The 15,044-nt window shown below is 42.0% G+C and overlaps 1 protein-coding gene across 1 annotated transcript in view; it reads left to right on the forward strand.

The window, feature by feature from the left end:
* The window catches only part of KALRN (kalirin RhoGEF kinase), a 1,074,930-nt gene that overhangs the window by 729,088 nt on the left and 330,798 nt on the right, over positions 1 to 15,044 (forward strand). The window contains exons 27-31 of the mRNA XM_042782122.1: positions 1,698 to 1,787; positions 5,775 to 5,867; positions 11,503 to 11,614; positions 13,591 to 13,781; positions 14,196 to 14,297. Of these exons, the coding sequence (XP_042638056.1) occupies positions 1,698 to 1,787; positions 5,775 to 5,867; positions 11,503 to 11,614; positions 13,591 to 13,781; positions 14,196 to 14,297 (588 nt within the window). The remainder of the gene's footprint in view (positions 1 to 1,697; positions 1,788 to 5,774; positions 5,868 to 11,502; positions 11,615 to 13,590; positions 13,782 to 14,195; positions 14,298 to 15,044) is intronic.

Genomic DNA, 15,044 nt, shown 5'->3' on the forward strand with positions numbered 1-15,044 from the left:
AAGAAGAGTTGATGCTTTTGAGTTGTGGTGCTGGCGGAGAATGCTGAAAGTACCGTGGAGTGCTAAAAGAACTAACAGATCTGTCCTGGAGGAAGAGCAGCCAGAATGCTCCTTGGAAGCAAAAATGGCCAGACTTCGTCTCACCTATTTTTGTCATGTTGTAAGAATGGACCATTTCCTGGAGAAGGATGTCATGCTTGGTAGGGTGGAGGGTCGACGAAAGAGGGGGAGGCCTTCAATGAGATGAATTGATACGGTGGCTGCGATGATGGGATCAAGTATAGCAGGGATTGTGGGTCTGGCACAGGATCGGGCAGTGTTTCGTTCTGCTGTGCATGGGGTCGCTATGAGTCGGAAATGACTCGACGGCCCTTAACAACAACAACAACAACATTCTGATGAGCACGTATCCAGACTGCTCTTTCAGAAAAGGACATCCCAACTGTTCTGTAGGCACTGAGATGGGAAGCATTTCACTAGTGACAAAAGTACTTGATGGCCAAATTACACACACCTTTGCCAATGAAGAAGGAGCTCTGGTGCTGCAGTGGCTAAGACATTCAGCTGCTAACCAAAAGGTCAGTGGTTGAAACCCACCAGCCACTCCACAGAAGAAAGATGGGGCAGTCTGCTTCTGTAAAGATTTCACAGCCTTGGAAACCCAGCAGAGTCGTTGTGAGTCAGAATTGACTCACTGGCAGTAAGTTTGGTTTAATTTGGTTTTTCCCAATGGAGAAGGTGTGTAGCACCAACTCAAAGGGTCATAAGAGAAATAAGAAATAGATTTTCACCTAACCATAAGGATATTGACTTGAAGCCATAATCTGGTAGGAATCATTGTTCAGACTCTGTCTTAGGGGTTACCTTGCTTTTATTTTCCTTTCATCATCTCTTCTGGGAAGTTGGGGATGGTGTCGGTTGCTTGGCATGCCCTCAAACTACCCTCAGTGGAGATGATTGGAGGACAAGTGGATCTACCCTGAGATCATGCGTCATTTGCATTGTTTGATTTTCCTTTTTGAGCAAATGCTGTCATTTTTCAAGATGGGGAACACAATTATAGATAATCCAAAATGGGGGATAATCTCAAAATAAATTCTGTCCAACTTCAGAATATATTATATGTGAGTTGTTGTTGTTGTTGTTATGTGCCGTCAAGTCAGACCCGACTCATAGCGACCCCTCCTTGGGTTTCCGAGGCGATATCACTACAGAAGTAGATTGCCCAACCTTCCTTCCGAGGAGTGGCTGATGGATTTGAACTGCCAGCCTTCTGGTCGCAGTCAAGTGCCTTAGGCACTACGCTACCAGAGCTGCTCCTTATTTTTTCTAGCACTAACTAAAATAAAAATTAAAAAAACTCACTGCCGTTGTGGTATCTCTGGAAGTAGATTGCCCAGTCTTCCTTCCTAGGAGTGGCTGGTAGGTTTAAACTGCCAACCTTGTGGTTAGTATCTAATGCCTTAGGCACTATGCCACCAGAGTAAGCTTACTTTTCACCAAGTTTTATCTACCTGTCAATAGGGGAAAAGCATCCCAATGCTTATGAGAGGAGAATGGGCCCAGGGCATTTGCCATAGATAATCCAGACATCAATATCTGAGAGTTTAACTGCACATCTCTTGCTTGGCCCTTTAGGCACAATGGACATAAGGGACTAATGGATGCTTATCTTTTATTCTCTTTGTTCTTTTTAGGCAGACAAATTTCAGATGTATGTCACCTACTGTAAAAACAAGCCTGATTCCAACCAGCTGATCTTGGAGCATGCAGGCACCTTCTTCGATGTAAGCTGTGTTTTCTCATTAGGGAATTAACGATCCAATGGAAATGCTTCTCTACTTTGGGATGATGAATGTTTAGCTGTCCTTTGTTCCTCATTTTTCTTCAGTGGCCACTAAAACCTTTTTCTCATGGATAAAGTAAGAAGGAAAACAGAGAGTGTTTATGCTCCCTGTCTTATCCCAACCCATCTCAAATACTATGATTTTGGATAAGGCAAATCTGTCTTCATGCTTCAACACCACATCTAGCTAGCCATAAACCTCATGTTTAGAGAGACTTATTAAGATGTTCCACTTCTCCCTCATACACAGCTCCCTCAAATGCAGTGGTTCCCAAATGGTGGTCCCCAGAAGAGGAGCATCAACATCATCTGAGAACTTGTTAGAAATATTCAGACTTCACTTCAGTTCAAGACTTCCAACCAATTCTATACTTAGATGCTCTGTACCACCATTCTTTTATCAATAATTAGGTCCCTTATGATGTTTCTGGTTACTTAGCAGCAGTCTCCAGAAGGTCTTGAAGTTTTAAATGCATTGTGCCCTGTCTTCCACTCTGCCTTCCTCAGAACATACATACATACATGTCCTGTCCTCTGAGCATGTGCTACACTCTTCTGCTTCCTTACTTTTGCTCACACTATTGTCCCTGTAGGATGAATTGCCTCCCTTCGCACACATGCACACACACACAGTCATTTCAAAATTCTACCTGTCATTGAAAGGTCAAATGTTCCTTCCTGCATGAATATTTCCCTTTCTCTATGCATGCATTATACTTTTTATCTGTTATAGCATTTGTAACAATTTGCCTTTTGGCAGATTAACAATGTACTTTTCTATTGCACATACCTCCCTCCCTGGAGACCTTGGGGACTGATGGTATGCCTGTTTCATAGTTACACATATCACAGTGCCTGGTACTATCTGTATTTTCATTTTGTCGTATACTCCTCCCACTCTTGTTTCTAGCCAGTTTCTAGACTGTGGCTGCTAAGTCAGATATACCCCCAAACTCTCTACCCACTACATTAGGCCTGGTGAGCCTCTATATTAGGTGGTAAGATCAATGGCAGCCAGAAAACCTGTCCAAAACCAAACTCACTGCCATTGAGTTGATTCTGACTCATAGTGGCACCTCCATTAGGTTTATAAGGCTGTAAATCTTGACAGAAGCAGACTGCCCTTCTGTGGAACAGCTAGTGGGTTCAAATCACTGACCTTTTGGTTACCAGCCAAATGCCTTAACTACTATACTACCGGAGCTCCTTAGAAAACCAGTCCAGTAGGTGTTATTCTGACTGTAGAGTAAGGAAGGTGAGCAGTATTCTCTCTTGATTGTTCCTAAAGCTTTCTAGAAAGCATAATCTTTATAGCTTATTTCCATTCCATCAGAAGGGTTTTCCTAAATTCTGTACTTAAGAACCAACTTCTTTAGGCATTCACTTTATAAAAGAGAAAAATCTTTAATAAAGGTATTTACTTATTATCCATTATGATAAAGATAAGACAGAAAATTGAATTCCCAGAAAAGCCCACACATTCTCTTGATCCAGAGTTTTTTTACCCTAAATGTGAGAACAATATGGCCATGATACCTGTTGCCCTGTTGATTATTCAGCCTGCTCTAGCTACTGGGAGCAGCCCCTTCCTCACTGCTCCGTATGCAGACTGCCCAGAGCCGACTGTCTTCCCAGAGGGAAGAATGTCAAAGATGCGTTATGGGTTGTACTTTCTTGCTAAAATCTCCAAATAAACTCTCAAGCAGCCAGCTATTTTGCCCATCACCCTTGAACAAACCCTATTGTAACCACACACCTCTGGAGAAGAGCCAAGTAAGTGAAAAAATCATTACTTTCTGGGGGAATTTGGGGGTAAGTGGAGTAATTTTTTCATTGTTGTTTTCTCCCCTTCACCTCCCTCCATAGCAAGTCCATAGCTCCATTGCAAGTCCTATTTAGTCTAACTTTAAAATGTGTCTTGTATTCTTCCCAATTCTTTGCTCTTACTATTCTAGCTTAGGGTAAGCTCCTATGTTCGATGCCTGGAGTTTTGGGGTTTTGTTTGTTTGTTTGTTTGTTTGTTTAAGCTTTATTGAGATATAATTCACATACCATATAATTTACCCATTTACAGTGGGTTTTAGTACATTCGCAGCATTGGTGACCATCAGCACAGTCTATTTTAGAATGCGTTCATCACCTCAGGAAGCAACCCTGTACCTTTAGCTATCATCCCCTGATCCCTCATCTCCCCCAGCCCTAAGTAACCACAGATCTACTTTCTGTGTCTCTAAATGTCCCTATTCTGGACATTTCAAATAATGGAATCATATAACATATGGCTTCTTTCACTCAGCATAATGTTTTTAAGATTCGTCTATGTTATAGCATATATTAGTACTTCATTCTTTTTATGGCCAAATAATGCTTCATTCTATGAATATTCTACATTTTGTCCACTTATCAGTTGATAAGCACTTGGGTTGTTTCCACCATTGACTATTACTATTATAAGGATCATGGACAAATCTTTGCATGGACATATGTTTTCATATCTCTTTGGTATATACCTAGGAGTGGAGTTGCTGTATCATCTAGTAACTCCATGTTTACACACTTGGACTGTTGCAACTGGTCTCTCTTTTTCTATTCCCTCAACTTTAATTTCCTGTGTAGCTATTAGGCTTGTATTACTCTTTCTGAAATATATCATTCACCATGTGTTTCTTCTGTTTAAGATCTATAATACTTTACCATTGAGAAAATCACTATCAGATCCTAACTCCATTTTTCTAGTTTAATCCTATCAATGATCCAACTATATCATGCTTATCTAACTGTATTTCTCACTTCTTCTGGAATCTAGATGTGTATCATCTGTACCACTCAGGCATGGTCTTCATTATCCTCTAAACATACAGTGATTAGCATCCATGTTTGTATATTACTTTTAATGTTCTCCCCTTGGAGAATGCCATTCCTCCAACTTTTCAGCTCACCAAACCCTACCTAACCTCTAAGCCTCAGCTGAAGACTGTGTCTCTACTAAACCACCTCTGGCCACCCCTGATCCCAGCCATCTCTCTCTCTGTAGCAACCCTTGCAATCCTTTATTGTTCTCTAATTATTTTATGTGTGAGTATTCTCAGCCACCTAACCTGTAAGTTTCTTGAGGGCGGAGATTAAAGTACACTCTTCTCTGACCTTCATTAACACCTAGTCCTTGGGAAGTCGGAGGTCATTTTGGAGGTAGTGCATAGAGTGGATTGAAAGGAGAACCTGGAGGCACAAAGATAGGTGAAGGTCATAGTGCTAGCCCAGGGATGAGTGATGAGAGTAGTGTTGGTGGAAATGGAAAGGAAAGATTTGTCACCAGTGATAACAGAGGAGAAACAATTATAAATGACACCATGCTTTCCAGCTCAAGACATCTAAAAAAGTGAGAGAAGTGCCATTGATCAAAAGAAAAGAAGTGTGTTAAATTTGAAGAAGGGTGATGAAAGATATATGTCCTTGTGCTGTTTTGACTACAGGGTAGATAAAGACTGAGGAGTCATCAGAATAGGACCTTCATTTTCCACCCTCCCTGCACTCTCATTTCCCTTTGTATCCATCTTTTACTTCTCTTGTCATTGTCTTTTTTTCTTTCATGTCTATTTCTTCATCTCTTCTTTACCCTTTTTGGTTATTTACCTCATCACTCTTTTTTTCTATTTTTATCCTTACCATTTCTGCTTTATTTTTGTTTCACAAATCTGCTCTCTTTCCTTAAAGTTTCTTTTCTTTCATCATGTCTCCTATTTTCTCTATTTATAAAATACATCTTGGCCTCTCTTGCTTCCCTTTCTATTCTCATCTCTTCATAAAAGAACATTTTCTCTAACTTTCTGATTTCTCTAATTGTCTAACCTTTTTTCTTCACTGTCTTCTTATCCCAAAACCTCCACGTGCCCCTCTGTGTCTAATGGTGTCTGTTTTCATCCTGTAGGAGATACAACAGCGGCATGGTCTGGCCAACTCCATCTCTTCTTACCTAATCAAGCCTGTCCAGAGGATCACCAAGTACCAGCTGCTCCTGAAGGTACCTCCCTCCCCCTTATCACCCTCCCACTGCCCTGCTCCCCAGGACAAGGGAATCTCAGCTTTGCTCTAAGGATGGGAAAGCTTCCTCAAAAGACGTTTTCTCTACCTAGAGCATAAAGTTAACAGTGAGCTCATGTGATGATTGCTGGTCCCTGACTACATGGCTTAATCCATGAAATTCCAGATGCTTATTTTTGGGGAGGAAAGAGGAGAAAATGGAAGCAGTAATAGTTGTGACTATTTTCACACCTACCCACCACTGTACAACTTCAGAGGTTGCCACCTTAGGCAGCTGGCTGGCACTTATAGGTCTTTTCTATTGCTCCCTCCTCAGGAAGATTCATCCTGGAAGCCCCTGCTTCTGATGGAATCAGGGGACAGGGTCTTAAGATTTTTACTCTCTAGTTTTCATGGGAAGTAGAGGCCAAGGTGACCCCCTACTATTGTAATCTCTGTATCTGTCAAAACTATACGGTTTTTGAGTGAAAATAGTCAAAAAGTGAATATTAATACACCATCTCAGATATCATGTGTTAGGGTTCTTTTAGAGCCAACCAAGAATTCGTCTCAAAATTTTTTTCTAAGATTCACATAATCAGATTATGGAAAACACTGAATAATTTGGGTAGATTCTTCTCAAATAAGGGTATACTGATAGTATGAAAACATGGGCATTTCTCCAGAAAGCCTGAGAAGTTGATATTGTAGGCAACTATATAGCCCCTATTTATATTAATTCTTTTTATTATTATTATTATTATTTATTGTGATTTGGGTGAAGATTTACAGAGCAAATTCGCTTTCCATACAGCAGTTCACATATACTTTGTCACATGTCATTGACCACAGTTTACCACAATGCAACAGCTCCCCTCCCATCCCTCCATACTCTCCTGTGCCCTGAGCTGTCTCCCTGTGCATAAGCAGCCCTTCCTTCTCCCATGATTATTCTCTCCAGGGCGTGTGTCTACTTGAGGTAAATGTTTAACTCACATGCCTGTACTTTGTTTGTCTGGAAACCACAGGTGTGGGTTCAATTCCAGACCTGAAGGGCAGCTAGGGGCCATAGTCTCAGTGGTTCCATCACGCTCTATTGGACCAGCAAACCTGGTCCCCACCTTCTTTTTTTTTTCCCCCTCCAAATGATTTTGAGTTTTATTCCACATTGTTCTCCCTCTCTATCCAGGATCTCCTACATCCCTTCCAAGTGGATGACAGTGCTAGCCGGGCACCATCTAGTTCTTCTGGTCTCATAGTTGTATAGGTTGCAGATTGGATGGTATACCAGTCACTAGGACTGATTGTTTCCATTAATTTTGGTTTTCTTCTTTCTTCCTTTATATTAATTCTTAAGGAGTAAAGGTTTCGCTCACTTTGAATATTTTGCTGATTGCTCCTCAAATGCAAAGAATAAATGAATAGTGGGGGACATGTTTTAAGCAGTGTAGTTCCAAAGAAAATCTGATAAATTTAAGCTCATCTCTAGAGATTCTGTAGGCATTCACATACTCTAACTTGACTAAACCTGAAAATCAGTCTAGTTTCAAATCTAGGGCTCTAGTCCCAATGGTATGTGCTTATCATTCCCAGCTTGTGCCATTGACTTAGCACTTGTGGTTCTGGGCTAAGAAGAGTGGAGTGGCAGTAAGGTGGAGATTGTGGAGAGCCTCTGCACCATATATCTCTTACCTCCTCTGGGTCAGAGTGAGCCAAGCACCATCATTTCCTTTCAGCATCCTTCCTGTGAACCTTTTCCTTTCTCGTTTCCAAGATGAGATCATGGTCCCTGAAATCATTCAGTCCTGCAGAAATGGCATAGAGAATTATAACTCAATACGATGCCCCTGGCCTTTAATGAGTATCAGTGTGAGGAATAACATTGTGCAGAACATCTTGGCTATTTTGGCTGAGCCACTTTTGAAGATCTCATCATCTTTGTTTTAAGTATCTTATATAAAGACTTGGGAGTCTCTGAGTGAAACAAATGGTTATTGCACTCGACTACTAACCAAGATGTTGGTGGTTTGAGTCCATCCAAAGACCTTGCAGAAGAAAGGCCTGGCAATCCATGCCAAAAAAATAAGCCATTGAAAACTCTATGGAACACAGTTCTACTCTGACACACATGGATCACCATGAATCAGAGTCAACTTAACAGCAACTGGTTTTTCTATAAGGAGCCACAGAAACTCTCACAAAAGCTCAGAATGGGGCTTGGGAACTCTCTCCTGAAAAATTATTGTGCTTCCTACCTTTATATCAGGAGAGCCTTTGACTATCAGAAAGTTAAGCTTTGTGGTTACTTAAAATAGTTTCTCCTTAGCCTAGATTTCTGTGTCTAAACATCCTCTCCTTCCCTATCCCACTTAATGCTTGATCCTTCTAAATTATTTTTCTTGTGCTGATAGTTTCAAAAATTTATTTTTTGTGTGTAGGTTAGATTTAAGAAAAGCCCTTTCAAGAATTGGTAGGATTGTGAATTTTAAAAATACCATCGAATCCACACTGCCAGTGTTTTAAATCGATTAGGATGTAGTTCTAGGAGAATAGCTTTCCACCTTTGCTTTTCAATCCCATAAGGCTGAGATTCCCCAGGATTGATTATGTGACATGGACAAGGAAGGGAAGTGAAGAATGGAATAGACTGTCCTGTGTTTTGCTTTAGGCAGATGGAGGGGTGGGCTCTGGGTCTTCATCCTGGAGTTGGACATTGAGGAGTAACTGTGCATATAACTGAAAAGTGAAATGATAAAACAGAGGGAATTTGATTGTGGGAAAGTTGTAAAATTATTGAGAAAAGACTTAGGTAATTTTGGCTGGTTTTAAATGTGCCAGTGGCAGCATGCTTTCTGAGTAACAGAAAAAATGGTTTGCTGAGCTTTTACTATAAATAAATAATATGGGATTTATTTTCTCATTAAAGTCAGTTTTATTCCAAGTAAACTGATATTTAATTATCAATATTCTCTAGGGTTCATCACTCTAGGTGTAGCATGAAAGTAGTAACTATATGTCAGTTAGAGTGTTCAATATTCTCTGTGTAAATCAGCTATAGCTGTCTTTTTGGAGTCTAAATTAAATGTGGAGCCTTCTCCTTACCATAAACTGTATCAAAGGATCTGAGGAGAATTTATTGGCTTTGCTGGTAGATCGGTGGGCTTGTGAAATTGCTTTGGGGGATTAAACTAATTGGTGTTTTCTCTTGTCAGCTGAAGCATATTTCTTCTCTTATGCTTCTGCCTCAGAAGTTCCTTTGATGATGTATAAGAACAAATTAGGAGGGGAAATTTAGGAAAAGGGCAAAAGGAATCAGAGAACTTCAGACTGGCAGAAGCAACTACAACTCTCTGAACAATAATGGCTTCACACCGACTGGAACCAGAATAGAGCTTAGAACTGATCACGTCTACCTCCCAAACATGTGCACTGGGGAGTTCACCTCTCTCTGGCCATTCAGCGCTCCCTTTTTCATATGGGAATATATCTGAGGTAACACAAAGGATTAGAATCAGATATTTTAGCAAGTATCAAGCTTTACCAATAGGTTCCCAGATACAAATAGTCTCGAGGTAGAGGTGAACTGGAGAGGAGTCCGGGACTACTAATGCAGCTCCATGTCCTTTCCTGCAGCATCAGGACGTGCTCTAACCCAGGTTAACATACAGACTCTCTAAATGGTGTATGTGGTCATAGCACCCTGAAAGGAGACACGCTGGCCAAGAAACATACCCACTTTATACTTAGATAGTTGTATCGTTTATGTGACACTTTCCAGAGAGCCATGACCCTAAACACACAGATTCCAGGTTTATTTATAATAAGAAATCCTAGACAGGCCAGATAGATCCTGCTAAAAAGCATTCCATAGATAAGGATTCTTTTGCTAGCAAGTATCATTAGTTTATTTGCCAGGAGGTATGTCATTAGCATGTTTATAGGATGTGATCTGGTCAAGTTCTCTCTTTCTTGAAAGTAAACCCTTTCCTACCTCTCCATTTCCTAGCTGCCTCTGCAAAAACAGATTATGGATTGCAGAACTTTTGCTTAACTGTTTCCTTCCCAGTGTCAAAGTGAGCAACATACAATAACCCTGATAGAAAATGAGAAGTTTGGGAAAAAATATTCCAAAAAGTCTTTATGATTCCTAAAATAGTTGGAAATAATCTTTCCTGTATCAATCAGATACTATGTATGATGATGACCTAGTCTCCGATGAAGAAGGAAAATTCTTCTTCTCACCAGCCTCCAGGAGTCTCAGTGTAGTAGCAGCGGGGAACCCAAGAGTTGGTGTGATGGGTGGGGTACTGAACTTGGATTCAATCCCCCACTTGGCCTATAAGTTATATGGCCTGAGGAAAAATCAGTTCACCTCTCTTAATCAGTTTCCTCATCTAACAATAAAGACTAGTCTAGAATCCCACCCACTGACCCCAGGTTAGCAACTCCTAATCCACATGATCTAAAGCCTTTTATAGCTCTGAAATGTTATAAATTTATAATGTCTCAGGCCTCAAGTTGCCCCCAGTATGGTAGAACTCAGCATTCAGGCAGTCACCCCAAACCCAAACCCACTGCAATTGAGTTGATTCCAACTCATAGCTACCGTATAGGACAGATTAGAAGTGCCCCATAGTGTTTCCAAGGCTGTAAATCTTTGTGGAAGTAAACTGCCAAATCTTTCTCCTGTGGCTGGTGGTGAGTTTGAACCACCAACATTTTGGTAAGTAGCCAAGCACTTAACCAGTGTACCACAGGGGCTCCTTAATCAGGCAATAGAGATGTGTAAATAAAAGTGGTATTAGCAAAAGATGTGCAGTGATATATGTGTGCTGTTTATTCTTTAGCATACCCTTCCTCTTTCCTTTTTGATTCCACAATACTCTACCTCTTTTGTATGCCATATCAGGGGTATCCACCTCTCAAGGAGGACTATCTAGTGCCCTAGTTGCTGATTTAATAAAATAAATAAATAAATAAAAATAAAAAACCCTGCCATCGAGTAGATTCTGACTCCAAGTTTGTAAATCTTTACAGAAGTAGGTCACCTCATCTTCTTCCCATGGAGTGGCTGATGGATTCGAACCATCTACCTTTTGGTTAGCAGCTCAATGCCTTAACCACAGTGCCACAAGAGCTCCTTAGTTCCTGTCTTGGTGCCAGCCATTTTGGAGATAGGTTGGATTGAGTTAGTTTGGATCAGGCTTTCAGACCGGCTCATTCTGGTTCAACCTACTGCTGAGGATTTGCCTTTGCACCCCAGATACACTGAATCAGAAACTACATTTTACCAACATCCCCAGGTGATTCTTATGTATGCGTAAGAATCTTGTTAAAACGTAGATTCTGATTGAGTATATCTGGGGTGGAAATGCATATTTTGAGCAGGGGTTTGAACTGAAATGGACCACTTTGAAACCCTGGTTTGGACTAAATTGAGTTGAGGAAAGTCTGTCTGGGGAAAATCCAGTGGTTGAACTCTTCAGAGACACTCCTCATCCCACTTTCCTTATAGCTTAGGTGGAACCATTACAGAGCATGAAGCTGGTGTGTGATTGCCTTGATGGGTTAGATGGTGGGCGGGCAGGAAAGCTTGGGGGAAATGGTTCTAATTATGTCTGGACTTTTTTTCCCAGGAACTTTTAACTTGCTGTGAAGAAGGTAAAGGGGAGCTCAAGGATGGCCTGGAGGTGATGCTCAGTGTCCCAAAAAAAGCCAATGATGCCATGCATGTCAGCATGCTGGAAGGTAGCTGTTCTCCTGGATCTGGGGTGGGGGGGATGGGTGGGGGGGAGGAGAACCCTCCCCATTCCTAAGACAAGGGAGCAACATGAGAGGGAGTGACACAAATCAGGCAAGACACCAGACGGAAAGAGGAGAAATCACAAGTTGTTACATAAATCCTGGGGATGTGAGAGGGTGCTCCATAGGGACCAATTTGGTTAACACCTTGCCTCCAGGTCGGACTATGCCTAAGCCATATGCAGGCACCTTGCTGGCTATGACATAGTCCAGGCAGGCCATCATCCTTATTATAAATGCCCTAGAGCCCCTAAACCACAGCAGTCCTATTTTTTGCATTTGCATTGCATTTGTCATCAGAAGAAGTAGAAATCCTACTCTTACACACACACACACACACACTCACACTCCCTTGTTCCTTTCCTAGAAGGTTAGAAAAATCCAGCTAGATAAACCTGATAAAACCTCACCAAAGTGTATATAGTCTGCTGGAACTTTGTTCTTGGGACACAGAAACCTTATAGAGTAAAGCTGCAGTAAAGTGGTCTGGACACTGTGAAAACAGATAGGCAGAACAGCCATAATAGGGGTGGAATTTGTTGGATGAGTTGACTCAGCATTCCTGCCTGGGATGTCAGATAAATTCTAAAGGAAATTGGTATACTCCCTTACCAGTATGGAAACCCATGAGCTAATTTTCCCTTCTAGGCTTCATTCCCTTCTAAGATACTCCAAGAGACTTGGTCTGGTCTTGGTCTTCCTAGACTACACTTAGCACGAGAAGCCCCAATTCTTAGAGTATAAGATACCCTGGATATCTTCTCCAGGTTGAGAATTAACCATCTGAATGTATACCTGTTACCACAGTTACTCCATCCTTTTTATTTTCTGTTTGCACTTGCCCCCACCCCGCCGCCACCTCTGGGCCACCTTTACAAGTACCCTGCTCCTACACCCTGTCCCTGATCTGTATTCTGAATCTAGCTACTCCAAATGTGATCTGTGGACTGGCAGCAGGAGCAGCACCTGAAAGCCTGTCAGAAGTGCAAATTCATGGACTCCATCTCACAACTACTGAATCAGAATCTCCTGGGGGTGGGGAAGGTGGAATCTATTTTCAAAAGCTCTCCTGGTGATTCTTATCCACACTGAAGTTTGAGGACCTCTGTTAAAGACTAAAAGTGCTATATGTAACTCTTGAAGGTTTGTGTACCACACTGTATCAGAACACTCAAGGGGAAGAATGCCAGGAATGGTATATAATAAAGCAAGGACAAATTAAGTGGAGCCAAGGACACTCCATTAAGTAATGTTTGTCCTCTATCTCGGAACTCTGAATTAAGAATGGTGGGGAGTGGTGAAGGAAGAAAGGATGTAGGAAGGTCACATAGGACCTTTGCATGAGACTCCATTATGAGTTATGTATACAGGCACACCTAAGAGATATTGCAAGTTTGGTTTCAGACCACCGAAAAATTATCTCAATAAAGCAAGTCATATGAATTTCTTGGTCTCCCAGTGCATATAAAGTTATGTTTGCACTACATTGTAGGCTATTAAGTGTGCAACAGCATTATGAAAAGTTTGAAATGTTGTGAGAATTAACAAAATGGGGCACAGAGACACAAAAGTGAGCACATGCTCTTGGAAAATGGTGCCAATAGACTTGCTCAACTCAGGGTTGCCACGAACCTTCAATTTGTTTAAAAAAAAAAAAACACAGTATATGTGAAGCACAATAAAACAAAGCACAATAAAATGAGGTGTGCCTGTATAGGAGACATTGGTGCAGGAAGGGTGGCCTAATTACATTTCTACATTGTTGTCCAATTAAATGTAAAGGAGCCTCAGCAGTCAGCAGAGAGGGTACAGCTCTGTAGGAGCTTCTTAGTAACAATTAGTGTCACTCCAAAGAGTGGAGCACAGCGCCCTTGAATGTACCAGTCGAGAAACTCCACAGGATGGAAATGGGTGTTTTTCAGGGTTCGACGAGAACCTGGATGTGCAGGGGGAATTGATTCTCCAAGATGCCTTTCAAGTGTGGGACCCGAAGTCACTGATCCGGAAGGGGCGGGAGCGGCATTTGTTCCTCTTTGAGATCTCCCTGGTTTTTAGCAAGGAGATCAAAGACTCTTCAGGACACACAAAATATGTTTACAAGAACAAGCTACTGGTAGGTGGGGCAGGTGGGGTAAGACAAGACTCCCTGCTTTCATAGAGCCCTTGGGCAGGAAGGGATCTTGAAACAGTCAGCTTATCTCTTCCCCTGCCTCCACACCAAAACCATCTGGACAAATGAGAATCTCTTCTATTGGGAAAGCTCCCACCTCACCTGCCACTTTTGCATTTAGCGTTTGCAGTTCTCTGTTTGCTTTTAGCACCTCCACTTGCCTACTGATCAGGCATGTGCCTGTAGGTCCTTTCATCCTGGGTAGATGAACAAAATATCCAGTCTGTTTTAAGTTTGATTGACAGAAGCCCCTCCCTCGGTCCTCTCCTCTTTGTTGCCTTCCCCTTCCTACCCCAGCCCTAAGTTTCCCCACTGCCTTCCCCTTCCCCGCCTCTCACAGGCATTTCCTGTCTACAGACCTCAGAACTGGGTGTGACCGAGCACGTAGAGGGCGATCCCTGCAAATTTGCCTTGTGGTCTGGGCGCACCCCATCCTCAGACAATAAAACAGTGCTGAAAGTAAGTACTGCTCTCTGCTGGGCAAAAGTCTAGGGCTGGGGGTACTGGAAGGGGGTGGAGGGATGGGGGGCTGGAGACACCACTGGGCTCTTGAACCCCTGTGGGGAATGGCAACATCGCACAGGTATTAACAAGCAAATTCTATTATAAAGTAGACCCAAATCTCAGACACATGGTCTCCTTGAGTCCATATGTTCATATGATCATGGTGGGCAGAGGGCAGGGAGTGGCTTCTTGGGCTTCCTCAACAGGACCTACTTAAACTATGTTCTGTCCATATGCCTGCCTCAAGGGGCAAGAAACATAATTGACCTTTTGACAGAAGACACCTTGATCTGTTCCACGTTCATTCGGCATTTCTTCGCGACACCTTCTAAGTATAAGATACTTTGCTGAGCTATGGAGGGGGGGTGATTAATACATGTCAGATATGGACCTTGTCTTCTGGGAACTTACATCCTAGAAACTTTAGTAAATCATGATAACATGGGGACTATACTGATTGAGAGGAGTGACAAGAAGGGTCTTTTACCACATAACAGCCTTGAGGAGTCATTCTAGCTCGCCAGCTTGCAGCCTGGGAGTGCCTGTGGTCATGTTAGTCTGGCCAAACAGGGATCCTGCAGATGGAGTATCTACCAGTCATTTGCTTACCAGGGATATGCCTGTCACCAAGGAAAAGATGGTGGAACGTTGACAAACGTTTCCCGGAGAAAAATTCCACAAAGACTAGTAGTTGTTCATGGA

Source organism: Orycteropus afer, unplaced genomic scaffold (genome assembly GCF_000298275.1).
Source record: "Orycteropus afer afer isolate SDZICR_OR568_19922 unplaced genomic scaffold, OryAfe1.0 scaffold00245, whole genome shotgun sequence".
NCBI lineage: Eukaryota > Metazoa > Chordata > Mammalia > Tubulidentata > Orycteropodidae > Orycteropus > Orycteropus afer.